The sequence below is a fragment of the Saccopteryx bilineata genome, chromosome 5, assembly GCF_036850765.1.
Source record: "Saccopteryx bilineata isolate mSacBil1 chromosome 5, mSacBil1_pri_phased_curated, whole genome shotgun sequence".
Classification (NCBI taxonomy): domain Eukaryota; kingdom Metazoa; phylum Chordata; class Mammalia; order Chiroptera; family Emballonuridae; genus Saccopteryx; species Saccopteryx bilineata.
The window spans coordinates 237,394,216-237,414,093 of NC_089494.1; the positions used below are offsets into that span (position 1 = coordinate 237,394,216).

The window sequence follows — 19,878 nt, forward strand, 5'->3', positions numbered from 1 at the left end:
TTTTTTTAGGTGAGAGGAGGGGAGATAGTGAGGCAGACTCCGGATTGCACCTCTACTGGGATCCACCTGGCAACTCTGTCTGGGGCCAATGCTGTAGTACAGAGCTAATTTTAGCACCTGAGGCTGATGCACTCTGCCCACCCAAGCTATCCTCAGCACCCAGGGCCACACCTGAACCAATTTAGCCACTGTCTGCAGGAAGGGAAGAGGGAGAGAAGGGGGAGAGGGAGGGATGGAGAAGCAGATGGTTGCTTCTCCTGTGTACCCGGACTGGGAATGGAATCCAGGATGTTCATATGCCAGGCTGGTGCTCTATCCACTGAGCTATAGGCCAGGGCCCCCAAATACTTCTAAAAGTAAACACTGAAATAAATGTGAGCCTGGCTTGTGGTGGATAGAGCAGTGACCTGGAATGCTGAGGTCGCTGGTTCAAAACCCTGGTCAAGGCCACATACAGAAGCAAGCAATGAAGAAAATGTGAGCTATACAGACATTTAAGAAAGGTGAATAAAAAGAAGTCAGATAATTTTATTTTCCAATCCATTTACTCCACTCAGGATAGCAAGTGGCCAGAGCCTTTTCCGGCAGCTCAGGTGCAAGGCTGGAACCCACCTTTCATTTCAGGGACCCACACACACAGACATTTCCTCTCACTCAGACTGAGACAATGTAGACGCGCCAGTACACCTCTCTTGCACATCTTTGGGATGTGGGGAGTGCCAGAGTACTCAGAGGAAGGAAACCTATGCAGACATGGGGAGAACATGCAGACTCCACACAAACAGAGGCCCCCGCTGGGACCCAATTTTTTTTTTTTGTAAACATAACAAAACTGTCATTGGAGGACCTGCTGTACTTTCTTAGCATTTCTGTGTTTAGAGGCTCCAGAACTATTATAAATAGATATTAGGCATTTTAGTATTTGAATGTTGTTTTTAAAAATCTTAGTAAAATAGCCTGACCAGGCGGTGGCGTAGTGGATAGAGTTTTGGACTGGGATGCAGAGGACCCAGGTTCAAGACCCCAAGGTTGCCAGCTTGAGCACGGGCTCATCTGGTTTGAGCAAAGCTCATCAGCTTGGACCCAAGGTCGCTGGCTTGAACAAGGGGTTGCTCAGTCTGCTGAAGGCCCACAGTCAAGACACATATGAGAAAGCAATCAGTGAACAACTAAGGTGTCACAATGAAAAACTGATGATTGATGCTTCTCATCTCTCTGCGTTCCTGTCTGTCTGTCCCTATCTCTCTCTCTCTGTGTCTCTGTAAAAAAAAAAAATCGTAGCAAAATACCTTTTAATTTTCACTGACATTTTATTGGCCTGGGGAGGCACAGATAAGGGGAAGGAAGGACCAGTATTTGTAAGTGGACACCTGTTTATTATATCCACACCAGCACAGTCTGAGCCCTTTTTTCCCCTTATGAACAATTTGAAAGGTCTGTTAAGAAACAGGCTTTCGGCCCTGGCCAGTTGGTCCAGTGGTAGAGCATCGGCCTGGCGTGCAGGAGTCCCGGGTTCAATTCCCGGCCAGGGCACACAGGAAAATCGCCCATCTGCTTCTCCACCCCTCCCCCTCTCCTTCCTCTCTGTCTCTCTCTTCCCCTCCCGCAGCCGAGGCTCCATTGGAGCAAAGTTGGCCCGGGTGTTGAGGATGTCTCTGTGGCCGCTGCCTCAGGTGCTAGAATGGCTCTGGTTGCAACAGAGTGACGCCCCAGATGGGCAGAGCATCGCCCCCTGGTGGGCGTGCCGGGTGGATCCCGGTCGGGCGCATGCGGGAGTCTGTCTGACTGCTTCCTCGTTTCCAACTTAAGGAAAAAAAAAAAAAGGCTTTCAAGGTGAACTGTATCTACATATAGGGGTGGATTATATTTACTTTCAAGGTATTCTGTGTTGGATATGTATAGTCAGTTCTCTAATATGAAGGCAATCAGTTTTCAAAGAAAGGTGTGTACACAGAGTTAGCTCAGACAAAACTAGGTAGTAGAGTTTATATTTGGTGATTCCTACTGTTGGAGAGTTAGGCTCTTCATCTCAGGTTGTCTGCAACCCTACTTACCCTTTCAATCTCATCTCCCCTTAGTTCAGGCAAACAGATCTTGGATGATATTAGATGGGAAGCAGATTGCCCTGATTGTTCTACAACTTGAGTTCACCCCAGTATAACTTGGTATTTCCCCAAATCATCACATAGAAATCAGCCTCATTCTTTTTTTTTTTTTTTTTAATTCAGTGAGAGGAGGGGAGGCAGAGACAGACTTTCTCGTGTGCCCCAACAAAGATCCACCCAGCAAGCCCACTAGGGGGCTATACTGTGCCCATCTGGGGTATTGCTCCATTGCTTAGCAACGAAGCTCTTCTTAGCGCCTGAGGTGGAGGCCATGGAGCCATCCTCAGCACCTTGGGCCAACTAGCTGTAATCGAGCCATAGCTGCAGGAGGGGAAGAGAGAGAGAGAGAGAGAGAGAGAGAAAGAAAAGTAAGAGGGGGAGGGATGGAGAAGCAGATGGATGCTTTTCCTGTGTGCCCTGACCAGGAATCAAACCCAGGATGTCCACATGCTGGGCTGATGCTTTACCACTGAGCCAAATGGCCAGGGCTCAGCCTCATTCTTGACAACTATAAAGGATGAACACTTTGCTTTACCATTTTTTTATTCCTATAAAAAATGTTGCCATGACCATTCTTTTTTTTTTTTTTTTTTTGGTATTTTTCTGAAGCTGGAAACGGGGAAAGACAGTCAGACAGACTCCCGCATGCGCCCGACCGGGATCCACTCGGCACGCCCACCAGGGGCTACGCTCTGCCCACCAGGGGGCGATGCTCTGCCCCTCCGGGGCGTCGCTTTGGCGCGACCAGAGCCACTCGGGCAGAGGCCAAGGAGCCATCCCCAGCGCCCGGGCCATCTTTGCTCCAATGGAGCCTTGGCTGCGGGAGGGGAAGAGAGAGACAGAGAGGAAGGAGGGGGTGGGGGTGGAGAAGCAAATGGGCGCTTCTCCTATGTGCCCTGGCCGGGAATTGAACCTGGGTCCCCCGCACGCCAGGCCGACGCTCTACCGCTGAGCCAACCGGCCAGGGCCGCCATGACCATTCTTATACAAAAATTTTGCATGCTTGTTTGTATGTGGATATCCAAATTAAAAATAATTTTTACCAGTCTTTTGATTGATGAAAAAGATATTTTGATTTGCACTACTTCCATTTTGTATTTGTTTATTGGCTCTCTCTTTTCCGATGAACGTGACCTTTGCTCATTTTTTCTGTTAGGTTTCCATTTTCATATACATTTTTAGAGTTCTCTGTAAATTAAGGAAATCACCTGATATGTGTTGCCAGAATTTCCTCGAGTTTGTTCTCTTTTTATTTTACAGTATATTCTTGGGTTATAAAAACTTTTATTATTTTTAGCTTTCAAAATTATTGCTGCTTTCCTTTACTATTTCTTGGATTTTTGTTTTTCTACATGTATCCCATTGTCTTACTATATAATACATTTGTGACTTTTTCTTGATTTGAGAGAGAAAGACAGGAAGGGAAAGAAGGAAGAGAGAGATGAGTAGCATCAACTCGTAGTTGCTTTACTTCAGTTGTTCATTGATTGCTTCTCATTATATTTGTGACTTTTTAAAGTTAGTTTTTTCCTATATGTTAAAAGTCTTAATACCTGATTACAGGCCCTGGCCGGTTGGCTCAGCGGTAGAGCGTCGGCCTGGCGTGCAGGAGTCCTGGGTTCGATTCCCGGACAGTACACACAGGAGAAACGCCCATCTGCTTCTCCACCCCTCCCCCTCTCCTTCCTCTCTGTCTCTCTTCCCCTCCTGCAGCCAAGGCTCCATTGGAGCAAAGATGGCCCGGGAGCTGGGAATGGCTCCATGGCCTCTGCCTCAGGCGCTAGAGTGGCTCTGGTTGCAACAGAGCGATGCCTTGGATGGGCAGAGCATCGCCCCCTGGTGGGTATGCTGGGTGGATCCTGATCAGGCGCATGCAGGAGTCTGTCTGACTGTCTCCCTGTTTCCAGCTTCAGAAAAATACAAAAAATAAAATAAAATAAATAAAAATAAAAAAAATACCTGACTACATATTCTTTGTCAGAAATAGTTAAAAATGGACAAAATTAAAGTTCGTTCCTAAAATTATATTCTCTTCCCCAGAGCTAACCACTTTATTAAGTTTGATATGAATTCATCCAGCTCTTCAAGTGTTTATCATACTTCAATTTAGAAAAAAATACGTAATAGACATCCTCTCATTTATTAAATAGACTGTGGTTTAAAATGGAATTTTAATATTCTAAATTTCAGGTAAATCATGGGTTCATTTGTGGACATCATTCTAATCTATTCTGTAGTTGACGTATTTCTTTGTGTGACTTTATTTATTTATTTTTCATTTTTCCGAAGCTGGAAATGGGGAGGCAGTCAGACTCCCGCATGTGCCCGACCGGTATCCACCCGGCATGCCCACCAGGGGGCGATGCTTTGCCCCTCTGGGGCGTCGCTCTGTTGCGTCCAGAGCCATTCTAGCGCCTGGGGCAGAGGCCACAGAGCCATCCCCAGCACCTGAGCCATCTTTGCTCCAATGGAGCCTTGCTGCGGGAGGAGAAGAGAGAGACAGAGAGGAAGGAGAGGGGGAGGGGTGGAGAAGCAGATGGGCGTTTCTCCTGTGTGCACTGGCCGGGAATCGAACCCAGGACTCCTGCACACCGGGCCGATGCTCTACCGCTGAGCCAACCGGCCAGGGCCTGACTTTATTTTTTTAATAAGTTAAGTTAGTCGTGCCTCTAGAATTTATTTTGGTGTAAAGAATGAGGGTAGGGAACCAGCTGTTCTCACACCATTTATGGAATAACTTGTCTTCCCCCCCAGTGATTTGATACGCTGTTTTCAAACCAATATGTTTCTATAATTACATCATTATCACTGACCTGTTCAAAGAGCATTATTCTAGGCTCCCTGTATCAACTCTAACTTCTCTTCCTATCAGTTTTCCATAGTGCAGCCAGGGTGACCTTTTAAAAACATCCCAGTATGAAACCCTTTATGGGCTTCACATTGCTCTTTGGGCAAATAGAAGATCCTAGAGATCCTGTTTGGCTGGCCCCTTGACCTCTGGTCTAATTTCAGATCATTATTCTTGCTATCTGGATCCCAGCATATGGTGGCTTTCTTTCAGTTCCTTAATCACGCTGTACTCTTACTCACTACAGGCTCTTTACACTGTGTTTTCCTTTGTGTCTAGAATGCCTCCAGCCCCCAATTCCCTCACCCTGTATTCCACCTTGCCCTTGTATTCCAGTGCATCTTTGCATTTTCAACTCTGAGTTAACTTTTTGAGTAAATTCTTCCCTGACTCCCTAGGTAAGTTTAGAACCAGTATATGCTTTCTAGGCACCTTTTTTTTTTTTTTAATTTATTCATTTTAGAGAGGAGAGAGAAAGAGAAGGGGGGAGGAGCTGGAAGCATCAACTCCCATATGTGCCTTGACCAGGCAAGCCCAGGGTTTCGAACCGGCGACCTCAGCATTTCCAGGTCGACGCTTTATCCACTGCGCCACCACAGGTCAGGCGGCACCATTTATCTTTAAAAAAATAATAACTTCATTGAGATACAAATCATATAATGTACCATTTAAATTGTATAATGCAGTGGTTTTTAGTATATTCATGGAGTTGTGTGATCATCATCAATTTTAGAGCGTTTTCTTCACCCCAAAAGAAAGCCTGTATCAATTAATAGTCACTCACCATTTCTCCCTAAGGCCCCAGTTCTGTACAACCAGAGTGATTGTTTTTTATTGTGGTAGTGTGTGTGTGTGTGTGTGTGTATATAAACAACTTTTCCCCTTTTAAAGCATTTTTTAAAGTATATAATTCAGTGTCATTAATTACGAGTACAGTGTTGTACAACTATCCCCATTGTCTGTTTCTAAAACTTACCGCCCCAGAAACTCTGTAATTATTAAGCAATAACTCACTCCCCATTCCCCTCTCCAACCCTGGGCAACCACCATTCTACTTTCTGTCTATATGAATTTGCCTGCTAGATATTTCATATAAGTGCAGTCATACAATATTGTCCTTTTGTGTTTGTCCTGTTTTACTCAGCATATTTTCAAGGTTCATCAATGTATCAGAACTTCATTCCTTTTAATGGATGAATAATATGCCATTGTATGTATGTATATGTATACACACACACACACACACTACATATTGTTTATCCACTCATCAGTTGATGAATATATGGGTTATTTCCACTTTGTGGCTATTGTGATCTTTTAGCATACAAGTATCTCTTTGAGTCCCTGTTTTCAAACCATTAGGGTATAAATCTATGGGTGCAGTTTCTGGATTACTGATAACTGTATGTTTAACTTTTTGAGAAACCATCAAACTTTTCCAGAGAAGCAACACCATTTTCCATTCCCACCAGCAGTGTAGAAGGGTTCTCATTTCTCTGTTTCACTAAATTCCATTTTTTAAATTATAGTCAATCTAATATGTTGCTTTTTATTGGGGATTCCTTATATATTTTGAATACTAAATTCTTATCAGATATATGATTTGCAAATACTTTTTCTCAATCTGTAGGTTGTCTTTGTCTTTGCAGTAATTTGGTTCATTTATGTTTTATAGAATTTACAAGTTTGTGTATATAATTTATTTTATTTTTTTAGATTTTATTTATTCATTTTTCAGAGAGAGGAGACAGAGATAGAGAGAAGGGGGAGGAGCAGGAAGCATCAACTCCCATATGTGCCTTGACCAGGCAAGCCCAGGGTTTCAAACTGATGACCTCAGCATTCCAGGTCAACGCTTTATCCACTGCACCACCACAGGTCAGGCCTATAATTTAAAGACTATTTAGATTAGTATGTGTTTTCATCATTAGAATGTGAACACCATTGGGGTAAGGACTATATCAGTGTTCATTTATATATATTTTTTTAATTTAAAAACTTATTGACTGATTTTAGAGAGACAGATGGAAGAAGGGAGACAGAGAAAGGGATGAGACAGAACCATTCATTTATTGTTCCACTTAGTTGTGCACTTATTTGGTTGCTTCCTGTGTGTGCCCTCACCAGGGATTGAACCTGCAATGTTAATGTTTCCGGACGATGCTCTTACCAACTAAACTGACTGACGAGGGCCTCATTTTTATATTTTATTTATTTATTTATTTAGTTTTTTACAGAGACAAAGAGTCAGAGAAAGGGATAGATAGGGACAGACAGGAACGCAGAGAGATGGGAAGCATCAGTTGCCAGTATTTTGTTGTGACACCTTAGTTGTTCATTGATTGCTTTCTCATATGTGCCTTGACCGCGGACCTTCAGCAGACCGAGTAACCCCTTGCTCGAGCCAGCGACCTTCGGTCCAAGCTGGTGAGCTTTTGCTCAAATCAGATGAGCCCGCGCTCAAGCTGGCGACCTCGGGGTCTTGAACCGGGGTCCTTCCACATCCCAGTCCGATGCTCTATCCACTACGCGACCACCTGGTCAGGAACTAAATATATTTTAAAATACTTTATTTATTGGTTTTATAGAGACAGGAGAGAAAGGGGAGCATGGAATGGGAAGTATCAACTCATAGTTGCTTCATGTTAGTTGTTCATTGCTTGCTTGTTGTATGTGCCTTGACCAGGGAAGCCCAGGGTTTCGAACCGGCAACCTTGGCATTCCAGGCCGAAGGTTTATCCACTGCGCCACCACAGGCCAGGCAAGGAACTAAATATATTTTAAATGAATAAATGAATTAAGTTCCTTGAAGTTAATTTGTGAATTGTTCCATTGATCTATTTCATCTTATATATCAATAGTACTCCATCTTGGCCTCTCACTTGTTATTCTTATATTTTAACATCTTTGCAGGTGTTTTCTATCTGTTGGCATGTTAATATTAATTCATACCTCCCATCCCCCCAAAACAAACCCCTGGTATCATTTTAGATAACTCATTATTTTCATCCAGAGGGTTTTCTTGGTAAGAGAAAGGCTGCAAAGTTGCCGTAGGGCTGTTACTGCAAAATACCATAGACTGAGTGGCTTAAACAACATTTATTTTTCACAGTTTTGGAGTCTGGAAGGTCTGTGATTAGGGTCCCAGCAGATGTATTATCTGGTGAAGAATCCTCTCCCTGGTTTGTAGACAGATGACTTCTTGCTGTGTCTTCACGTGGTAGAGAAGAGAGATCATTTCTCTCATGTCTCTTCTTTAAGGGCACTAATCCCATTCATGAGGGCTCTACTCTCATAATTTATTTATTTTTTTTATTTATTCATTTTTTAGAGAGGAGAGGGAGAGACAGAGAGAAAGAGAGAGAGAGAGAGAAGAGACAGAGAGAAGGGGGGAGGAGCTGGAAGCATCAACTCCTATATGTGCCATGACCAGGCAAGCCCAGGGTTTCGAACCGGCAACCTCAGCATTTCCAGGTCGACGCTTTATCCACTGCGCCACCACAGGTCAGGCCTACTCTCATAATTTAATTACTTCATAAAGGCCTTACCTCCACATATCACATTGGGGATTAAGGTTTCTTCAGCACATGAATTTTAGGGGGACCGGACATTCAGTTCATAGCAGTACTTGGAGCTAACAAAATTAAAGAATTGAGTAATTAAGTAGAGTAGGTCTTTAGCTTCACAGGTGGGGGCAGTACAGAGCATCTGAAGACATTTGCATTTATAGGAAATCAGTCTGATGGCAGAAGGTATAGCCAATCATTTTTATAGGTTCATAATTCATGAAAGATTAGTAATAAATTCATAGATGTGGGTCATTAATAAATACAAACTGAATTAAGAGAAATATTATGAATTGTATAATATATGAAGTTTTCATAGCTCAAGAGAAAGAGTAACTGAATAGTAGTCTTATGATATTTTTTCCTTCCTCCTAGATTTAAACAATCAAGTTAAATCAAACTGGGTCATCATGGCAGAAGGTGGATTCGATCCCTGTGAATGTGTTTGCTCTCATGAGCATGCGATGAGAAGGCTGATCAATCTGGTGAGATGAACAGGACAGTCCTGTTTAGAACTGAACTGTACTGCTTCTGTACTGTTTTTGTGAACATGTTGATTGTTGGAAGATTTTCATCTGATGGTCAGTAAAATTATTTCATAATTGAAATTCCACAGAGGTTTAAGTCATAATGGTTAAAATACATACTTACCAGCAATTATTTTATTAGAGATAAAAACATATTTCTGTCTTTATTTATGTTAAGTATGTGTTGGTGAAATTCCCCATCATGGATGGATAACACATTTATGTATAGTCTTTTCTGTTCTGTATTGATGCATATAGTTGTTAGCTATTTGGAGCTTGTTTACCTGATAAATTGATGTGCTTGTTTACCTGATCAATTTCTGTTATGACATGGTCCAAATCCTACTCTTCCAAATAGCATGACAATAAAAATCTCTAAAGCAACAACAACAAAAAAATCTCTAAAGCATTTTAAAATCTAAATTATTTAACAGAGGCAGATTTTTTTTTAAAGGTTTTTTTTTAAATTAATTAGTTTATTTATTCATTATTAGAAAGGAGAAACAGAGGGAGAGAGAGGAGAGAGAGACAGAGAGAGAGAAGGGGGGAGGAGCTGGAAGCATCAACTCCCATATGTGCCTTGACCAGGCAAGCCCAGGGTTTTTTTTTTTGGTTTTTTTTTTTTTCTTTTTTCATTTTTTCTGAAGCTGGAAATGGGGAGAGACAGTCAGACAGACTCCCGCATGCGCCCGACCGGGATCCACCTGGCACGCCCACCAGGGGCGACGCTCTGCCCACCAGGGGGCGATAATCTGCCCATCCTGGGCGTCGCCATGTTGTGACCAGAGCCACTCTAGCGCCTGGGGCAGAGGCCACAGAGCCATCCCCAGCGCCCGGGCCATCTTTGCTCCAATGGAGCCTTGGCTGCGGGAGGGGAAGAGAGAGACAGAGGAAAGCGCGGCGGAGGGGTGGAGAAGCAAATGGGCGCTTCTCCTGTGTGCCCTGGCCGGGAATCGAACCCAGGTCCTCCGCACGCTAGGCCGACGCTCTACCGCTGAGCCAACCGGCCAGGGCCAAGCCCAGGGTTTTGAACTGGCGATCTCAGCATTTCCAGGTAGATGCTTTATCCACTGCGCCACCACAGGTCAGGCCCAGAGGCAGATTTTTGAACAACAGACTTTGGATAGTAGTGAGATTTGAATTGTGGCATTTTTAAGACTTTCCTAATCTATATTAAATGTGTGGCTGTTTATGCATTATACTTTATACTTTTTTTTTTTTTGGAGTTTTTCTGAAGCTGGAAATAGGGAGGCAGTCAGACAGACTCTTGCATGCACCTGACTGGGATCCACCCGGCATGCCCACCAGGGGGCGATGCTCTGCCCATCTGGGGCATTTCTCTGTTGCGACCAGAGCCATTCTAGTGCCTGAGGCAGAGGCCATGGAGCCATCCTCAGCGCCTGGGCCAACTTTGCTCCAATGGAGCTTCGGCTGCGGGAGGGGAAGGGAGGGGAAGAGAGAGACAGAGAGGAAGGGAGGGGAAGAGAGAGACAGAGAGGAAGGGGGGAAGGGGGGGAGAAGCAGATGGGCGCTTCTCTTGTGTGCCCTGGCCGGGAATTGAATCCGGGACTCCTGCGCACCAGGCCGACGCCCTACCACTGAGCCAACCAGCCAGGGCCTATACTTTATACTTTTTATGTACAAAAAGAAATTTGACCATTATTAACAATAAAGTATGTTATATATTATAACAACATTTTATTGCTTTACAATACTCTTGTACAGATGTATATTATTGTTGGGCAGTTATTGAAGGCAGGTACAAACAGTTACTCAAATATTTTAATTATTGGTAGTTAATAAGGTTTTCTCCTCAGTGTCTTTGTATAGTGATCAGAAGTGTATTTCTTATAAATGGTATTTATTTTAAAATCATCAGCTACTAGGACTAATGATCCTTAAGACTGCCTTTGAGGGAAAGCAGTAACCTAAGAACTTATAAATTAAATCAGACTCTTATGGGTATAAAAGTATAAGAAGAATGTCATGTCTCTGATAACTTGATGTAAAAATAGATGAGTCTGAGGAAAGAATATTTTAAAAAATATTTTCTCCGCCTGACCAGGCGGTGGCGTAGTGGATGGAGCGTCGGACTGGGATGCCGAGGACCAGGTTCGAGACCCTGAGGTTGCCAGCTTGGGCGTGGGCTCATCTGGTTTGAGCAAAAGCTCACCAGCTTGGACCCAAGGTCGCTGACTCCAGCAAGGGGTTACTCGGTCTGCTGAAGGCCCGTGGTAAAGGCACATATGAGAACGCAATCAATGAACAACTAAGGTGTCACAATGTGCAACAAAAAACTAATGATTGATGCTTCTCATCTCTCCGTTCCTGTCTGTCTGTCCCTGTCTATCTCTCTCTTTGATTCTCTCTCTGTCTCTGTAAAAATAAATAAATAAATAAATAATATTTTCTCCTATTCATGAAGTTAAAGAATTGATACTTTTTATTTCTGAATTCAATTGAACATAAGCAAAAATTTTTTTCAGCTTACTGTGATATTAGGAACAAAAAATAGACTTGTAATTTAACAGGTAAATTTTTCTAGATCAGTTTTTAATAAGGGTTACGAACTCTTTAGTACAGTATATTTTAAAGATTTAAGAAACTTATGTATTGATTTTATAGAGAGAGGGAAGGTTGGGATGCTTTCACTTGTCCCAGAGGTTCCTTACACTCTTCATGTTTTTTGGATTCTTTATTTTTTTGCTGTTCAAGTGGGTGATTTTGCTTCCTTATATTACAAATCACTGATTGGATTCTAGGCTTTATCTGATCTACTTGCTGATTCTCTGTAAATTTATTCTTCATTTTGGTTAGTCCTTCATTTCAGACTGATTTTCTTTTATGGTTGAAACTCTAATTTCCTTGAGCATCCTTATAACCATTGTGCTGAATTGGGTAGTTTGCCTCCATTTCATTTAGTTCTTTTTCAGGATATTTTTCTTGTGCTTTCATTTGGGACATGTTCTTTGTCTCCGTATTTTGGCTACTTCTCTATTTTTGTTTCCATGTGTTATGAGCTGGAGCTGCTACATTTCTGGATTTGATAGAGTGGTCTTGTATAGTAGGTGTCCTGTAGGGTCCAGTGGCATGGCCTCCCCTGTTACCCGAGCGGGGCACTCCAGGTGCGCCCCCGTGTGGGCTGTGTACACTGTTCTGTTGTAATTCACTCTTGATAGCTGTTGGTGTCACTGGGAGGGATTGACCCCCAGGCCTCACAGCTGCGAGGACTGGCTGCAAGGGACCACAGTGGAGGAACTGTTGTGCGGGAGTTGACCCTGCGGAGCTGGATGTGGTTGAGTAGTTCTATGTTGCTCACCAAGTACTCCCCTTGAGTGTGTGCTTTATAATTTTTATATAATGTATGTTTTTTTATTGAACTTTATTATCAAGGAGCATTATTGTGCCATGTCTGCTGTGTTGATATTTATTTCCAAACATTTGTTATGAAAAAATGTCTTATGAAATAGTATCTCAAAATTCAGAAAAAATTTTTTAAACATTTTAAAAAAGATTTTATTTATTGATTTTACAGAGAGAGGGATGGAAGGTGAGAAGTATCAACTCATGGTTGCTTCATTTTAGTTGTTCCTTGATTGTTGTATGTGCCTTGAGCAGGTAGCCCGGGGTTTCGAACCTGTGGTCTCAGCAATTCCATGTGGAAGCTCTATCCACTGTACCACCGCAGGCCAGGCTAAATTCAAAAATTTAAAGTTTTATGTATATTAATGTTTACTGTAACATTATTCATAGTAGTAAAAAGTTGTAAACAACCCAAATGCTTACCAGTAGTGTAGTGATTATATCATGGAACCTTATACAGTAGTATAGTGATTATATGATGGAATCTTATACAGATGTTTAAAATAATTATGTCCTTGAAGAATATTTAATAACATGAGGGAAATGTGTATAAATATGAAATGAAAAAAGCAGGATATAAAAAATGGCATTTATTGTGGTCTTGCTTTTGTGTACACAAACACATGTACATATCATATATATGTGTGCAGAGTTAAAAAGACTAGGAGAAATATACCAAAATGTTAATAGTGGTTCTGTCCAGATTGTAGAATTTGGGGTGGGAGTTCTCTCTTATGGTTTCCTGTATTTTATGTGGTACTATATCTTTTTTTTGTGTGTGTGTGACAGAGACAGACAGAGAGAGGGATAGATAGGGACAGACAGACAGGAAGGGAGAGAGACGAGAAGCATCAATTCTTTGTTGCAGCACCTTAGTTGCTTATTAATTGCCTTCTCATATGTGCCCTGACCAGGGGGCTACAGCAGACTGAGTGACCCCTTGCTCAAACCAGATGAGCCTGTACTCAAGCCGGTGACTTCGGGTGTTTTTGTTTGTTTGTTTTTTACAGAGACAGAGTCAGAAAGAGGGATAGATAGGGACAGACAGACAGGAACGGAGAGAGATGAGAAGCATCAATCATCAGTTTTTCGTTGCGACACCTTAGTTGTTCATTGATTGCTTTCTCATATGTGCCTTAACCGTGGGGCTACAGCAGACCGAGTAACCCCTTGCTCAAGCCAGCAACCTGGGGTCCAAGCTGGTGAGCTTTGCTCAAACCAGAGGAGCCTACGCACAAGCTGGCGACCTTGGAGTCTCGAACCTGGGTCCTCTACATCCCAGTTTGATGTTCTATCCACTGCAACACCGCCTGGTCAGCCAACCTCGGGGTTTTGAACCTGGGTCCTCTGCGTCTCAGTCCGATGCTCTGTCTACTGCGCCACCACCTTGTCAGGCTTTTTTTTTTTTTTTAAGTGAGAGGAGGGGACATAGGGAGACTCCCACATGTGCCTGACAGGGATCCACCCTGTAGCCCCTGTCTGGGGTCAATGCTCTAATCAACCAAGCTATCCTTAGCACCTGAGGCTGACATGCTTGGACCAGCCAAACTATCCTCAGCACCTGGAGCTGATGCTCAAACCAATCAAGCCATTGGCTGCAAGAGGGGAAGAGGGAGACATGAGGGAGTAGGGGTGGAGAGAAGCAGATGATCCCTTCCCTGTGTGCCCTCATTGGAAATTGAACCTGGAATGTCCATATGCTGGGCCATTGTCCACTGAGCCAACCAGCCAGGGCCTGGTACTATATCTTATCATCAGAATAAGGTTAACAAAAACTATTATATAATTGGTATTATTTTATAATATACTAGGCTTTTCTACCTCTCATGCACCCATTTACTTTTACTCCTATACTTCAGAGGACCTTTTTTCTCATTAACTGTTTTTAGTTCATTAGTTATATGCTGGGTTGCAGTTTAGTTTTGCCAATTCTGTAGAAATATATGGAATTTACCAAGGGATATATTCAGCATAGGAGAAGGTAAAATTTTACCATTGGTTTCTTTCCATTTTAATGAAGTCATTCACAATTTAAAATAAACTTGTTTCCTGACTTAGTAATAATTTTAGTTAAGATTCTTCTTTCTGGCCTGACCTGTGGTGGTGCAGTGGATAAAACGTTGACCTGGAAATGCTGAGGTTGCCGGTTTGAAACCCTGGGCTTGCCTGGTCAAGGCACATATGGGAGTTGATGCTTCCAGCTCCCCCCCCCCTCCGTCTCTCTCTCTCTCTCTCTCTCTCTTTCTCCTCTCTAAAATGAATAAATAAAAATTAAAAAATAAATAAATAAAAAAGATTCTTCTTTCTAAGAAATAGAAGTTCTGGCTGAGTTAAACAGAAAAGGACATACTACAAGGGTATTATGTGGCTCACATTGGAGAACCTGGCATAGAAAATGAATAGGATCAAAGGGAGGGTGAGTATCAAAACAAGAGCCGAAGTCACACAACAGAACTAGTCCAGCCACAATGCTGATGCTCCCGGATTTGACTTTTGTATGCTCATTGTTAATGCACATGTCCATTTGGATAACAGGCATCTGACACTTGAGTTGTACATAGCTGAACTTCTTTTCTTACCCCTAATCTTACAGTCTTCTGTCTTCTCTATTCACTCTGTTATTCCAGTTGCTCAGGCAACAACTTTTGGGTTGTCTTTTACTCTGTTTTTTCACTCCCATAGCTAATGCAGAAACAAATCGTTTTAGCTCAAAACATATCCTTAAAATCCTATCCAGAATCCAGCCATTACTCACACCTCCAGTGCAACACCCAGGTCTAATTTATAATCATCTCTTGCCTGATTTATTGAAATTATACTCCTTATAGGTTTCCTTTTACCATGTTCCACCTCCCTTGTTTAGTCTCCTTAGAGCAGCTGAAGTGATCTATTTTTTTTCTGAAGTGAGAAGTGGTGAGGCAGAGAGACAGACTCCCACATGCCATGCACCCCACTGGGATCCACCCAGCATGCCCACTAGGGGGTGATACTTTGCCCATATGAGGTGTTGCTTCATTGCAGCTGGAGCCATTCTAGCTCCTGAGGTGGAGACCATGGAGCCAGCCTCAGCACCCGGGCCAACATTGCTCCAGTGGAGCCTTGCCTGCAGGAGGGGAAGAGAGAGATATAGAGGAAGGAGAGGGGGAGGGGTGGAGAAGCAGATGGACGCTTCTCCTGTGTGCCCTGGCCAGTAATTGAACCCGGGACTTCCACACACTGGGCTGACACTCTACCACTGAGCCAACTGGCCAGGGCTCTGTAGTAATCTTTTTTTTTTTTTTTTTTTTTTTGAGACAGAAAGAGAGTCAGAGAGAGGGATAGACAGGGACAGACAGACAGGAACGGAGAGAGATGAGAAGCATCAATCATTAGTTTTTCGTTGCGACACCTTAGTTGTTCATTGATTGCTTTCTCATATATGCCTTGACCATGGGCCTTCAGCACCAAGTAACCCCTTGCTCGAGTCAGTAACCTTGGGTCCAAGCTGGTGAGCTTTGCTCAAACCAGATGAGTCCACACTCAAGCTGGGGGCCTTGGGGTCTCGAACCCGGGTCCTCCGCATCCCAGATTGACGCTCTATCCACTGCGCCACCACCTGGTCAGGCTGTAGTAATCTATTTTTTTTTTTTTTTTTGCATTTTTTCTGAAGTTGGAAACAGGGAGAGACAGACAGACTCCCGCATGTGCCCAACCGGGATCCACCCCGCACGCCCACCATGGGGCGATGCTCTGCCCACCAGGGGGTGATGCTCTGCCCATCCTGGGCGTCGCCATGTTGTGACCAGAGCCATTCTAGCGCCTGAGGCAGAGGCCACAGAGCCATGCCCAGCGCCCGGGCCATCTTTGCTCCAATGGAGCCTCGGCTGCGGGAGGGGAAGAGAGAGACAGAGAGGAAGGCGCAGCGGAGGGATGGAGAAGCAAATGGGCGCTTCTCCTGTGTGCCCTGGCCAGAATCGAACCCGGGTCCTCCGCACGCTAGGCTGACGCTCTACCGCTGAGCCAACCAGCCAGGGCCTGTAGTAATCTATTTTGGATAAGTCAAATAATATTCTCCTTTTTCCTCAAAAATCCTACAATTATATAACATTCAAACTGAAAACACAAACTTACATGGTCTTACATAATCTGCCCCCCTCTACCTGACTCTTTCCTTTTGCTTACTTTATTCTAACACTTCTGGCTTTCTGCTGTTCCTGGAACATACAGATCACATACAAAAGAACAGGACCACCTGCTTCTCTCCCCCTCCCTCTCCCACTTCTCTCCCTCTTCTCTCCCTCTTCCTGTCTAACAGCCAGTGTCTCTGTTGGTTTGAGCATCCGCCCCGGGCGCTGAGCATAGCTTGGTTGGTTTGAGCGTCGGTCCTAGACGGGTGTTGCAGGGTAGGTGCCAGTCGGGGTACATGTGGGAGTCTTGTCTCTCTATCTCCCCTCCTCTCACTTAAAAAAAAAAGAGTTTCCTCTGTGGAGGGAGAAATAGATAAGAAGGGAAGAGGAATTGCTTTTGGAGGGGACAAACTTGTACAAATGTTTAAATTGTGTACATGAATAATAAAAATTAAAATAAAGCAAGAAAGCAAAACCCTTCCAAGTTATGCTGTTCAAAAAGGAGGTGTGACTCTTGAATAGCTGGATCTGTTGTATATCTTTTTCCCTCTATGGCTTAATGGTACAAATAACAATTCAAACTCTTTACTACTGCCTCATCAGTACTTATGTATATTTTGATAACTGCTAAACTGTACGAGTACCAAGACTATAAATCTGATTTTAATTCATTCTTTTGCCTAGCTGCAATATGGACTTTAAAGTAAATGACTGATCTGACTATGTTACTATACGAGTGTTTTAAAATGATACGGTATAAACAGTCTTTAAGTCCAAGGTTGATAACATTGCAGTACAAAGACTGCCTCATTTTGAGGTGCTAGTGACAAAGCTTGACTTACTCTCTTGGCATGTCTCCTTCCTATGATTTAATTACAGCATTGAGTTACACACGTGTTAGATTGTTCTTGATGCAGGTATATTTTGCCAGGTGCATATATATTTTTGTTTGTCTTAGGAATGTTCAGAAACATTAAAAATAGAGATATTATCTGACATTACAAATATTTATCCCAGCCTGACACTTTATTTAGAGCTTTAAATACTGCTTTATTAGGACTCAAAGAGGTGGATAGGAATACACAGTAAGTTTCTTTCAATTAAAGTTGGATATTTTGAGGCCCTGGCCGGTTAGCTCAGTGGTAGAGTGTCGGCCTGGCGTGCAGGAGTCCCGGGTTCGATTCCCGGCCAAGGCACACAGGAGAAGCGTCCATCTGCTTCTCCACCCCTCCCTCTCTCCTTCCTTTCTGTCTCTCTCTTCCCCTCCTGCAGCCAAGGCTCCACTGGAGCAAAGTTGGCCCGGGCACTGAGGATGGCTCTATGGCCTCTGCCTCAGGCGCTAGAGTGGCTCTGGTTGCAACAGAGCAATGCCCTGGATGGGCAGAGCATCGCCCCCTGGTGGGCATGCTGGGTGGATCCCGGTTGGGCGCATGCGGGAGTCTGTCTGACTGCCTCCCCGTTTCCAACTTCAGAAAAATAAAAATAAAAATAGATTGGATATTTTATCATGTTAAACATAAAATTCTGTTTTATTACTTGACTTAATATGGAACTATGCCCAGTGATAAGAATAAGGATTTTTAGTGATGTTGTAGAATACAACATATGTAGAAAGATGCCAATACAAAACCATAATCTAATTATAAACCATTCTTTTAGGTTGTCTAGTATTTTTGTGCCCCCTCTGAGTTAGTATTCTTTTTTTAAAAAAAAGGTATTTATAATACTATATCTAGTTTTTAGTTTTGTTTCAAACCCTTCATATTTCCTTGCAACCATAAAGACTGCTTGGAGAGGGTTTTCTGTTTTTCATTCCTATTGAAGCCATTTGCCAAATTATCCTGGCTTCACCCTTTTCTGTCCCTTGCCACATCCTCCTCCTTCTATTTTCCTTGACTGGCTGTCTCTTGGTATATAGTTTCCTCTATAATAATAGGAGTTTCAGGAAGAGAGAACAGAGCGATTTAGAAATGTGAACTTGAATTATGTTGTTTTTCCTGTTCTGTGTTGTAACCTAAGATGTGGAAAGCAGATAATACTTTTCTGTTTGTTTGTTGAGTTCTGTATTTCAGCTCTAAACAGTGTAATTGAAACTTCTGCACATTTAATTTACTTAAATTTGTTTCCATATTAAAGTACTATAAGCATGTGGGGAGATCCTTGGTCAGATTCCTCTATATGGCCCAAAGACCCTATAAATTGTGACTAATGTTTACTGTACTTAAACAAAGCATTCTAAGACTTACTGACTTTTACCTGGAAGAAAAATGTGGGCCTGAAAAGTTTCTTAAGATACCTCTCTATCCAGCAGATAGATCTACTACTAGTATATTTGCTATTTAATTTTTGTGAAACACAAATATTGAGGTAAACAATAAATGAAAATGTTCCCTTTCAATCAATACATTAAATACAAAAACAATCAATACATTAAAAGTAAGACTAAACTCCTTCATTACTTCTCCAAATCTGGCTTATTCCCTACTTCCCTAGATGAATTTGGTATGCCTCTTCCCAGATTTTTCTGATAAATATATATTTAGGTACTTTCCCCCAAAATCAGTAATAGTAATTAGCATTTTCCATGTTGGTACAAAGCCTTTTTAATCATATGATCAACTTTTGGTTTTTATTTTAGTCAAAAAATGGAATTTGAATTGGACTTCTTTTAAGTCTTAATGTTTTTCTATCATCTAGGCCAGTGGTAGTCAACCTGGTCCCTACTGCTCACTAGTAGGCATTCCAGCTTTAATGATGGGTGGTAGCGGAGCAACCAAAGTATAAATAAAAAGATGAATTTAACTGTAGTTGTTTTATAAAGATTTATTCTGCCAAACTTAGCAAAAATTCGACATAAAGTACTTGGTAAGTAATTATTATTATATGCTTTAACTTGCTGTAACTCTGCTTTATAAATTTTACAAAGTAAAGTTACTTCCCTACTTTATAAATCACCATTACTATGGAACCAGTGGGCAGTTAGAAAATTTTACTACTAACAGAGGTACAAAAGTGGGCGGTAGGTGTAAAAAGGTTGACTACCTCTGATCTAGGCACTAGAAAACTGGATAGGTCTCCTGTGGTTGAGTTTGTTCTATTTGAAAGATAAAATAACTATTGCATTTCCTTATGGCACAAAATTCAAGCAGTGCGAAGTATAGAAAGGAAAATGTGGCCCTAAATGGATGCTCAGTTGGTTGAAACATCAACCCTAAGTACAAAGGTTGCCAGTTCCATACCTGGTCAGGGTACATATAGGAACAGATCGATGGTCCTTTCTCTCTCTCTTACCCTCTCCCTTCCCCTTGCTCTCTCTCTAAAGTCAATACAGTAAACAAACAACAAAAAAAAGAAAGGAAAAAT

General features: G+C 42.5%; 1 protein-coding gene across 1 annotated transcript in view; it reads left to right on the forward strand.

The window, feature by feature from the left end:
• SMIM14 (small integral membrane protein 14) overlaps window positions 1-19,878 on the forward strand; it is an 83,373-nt gene that overhangs the window by 30,543 nt on the left and 32,952 nt on the right. Inside the window, exon 2 of the mRNA XM_066279823.1 lies at window positions 8,895-9,004. Coding sequence (XP_066135920.1) covers window positions 8,930-9,004 — 75 coding nt within the window. The 5' untranslated portion in view covers window positions 8,895-8,929. The remainder of the gene's footprint in view (window positions 1-8,894; window positions 9,005-19,878) is intronic.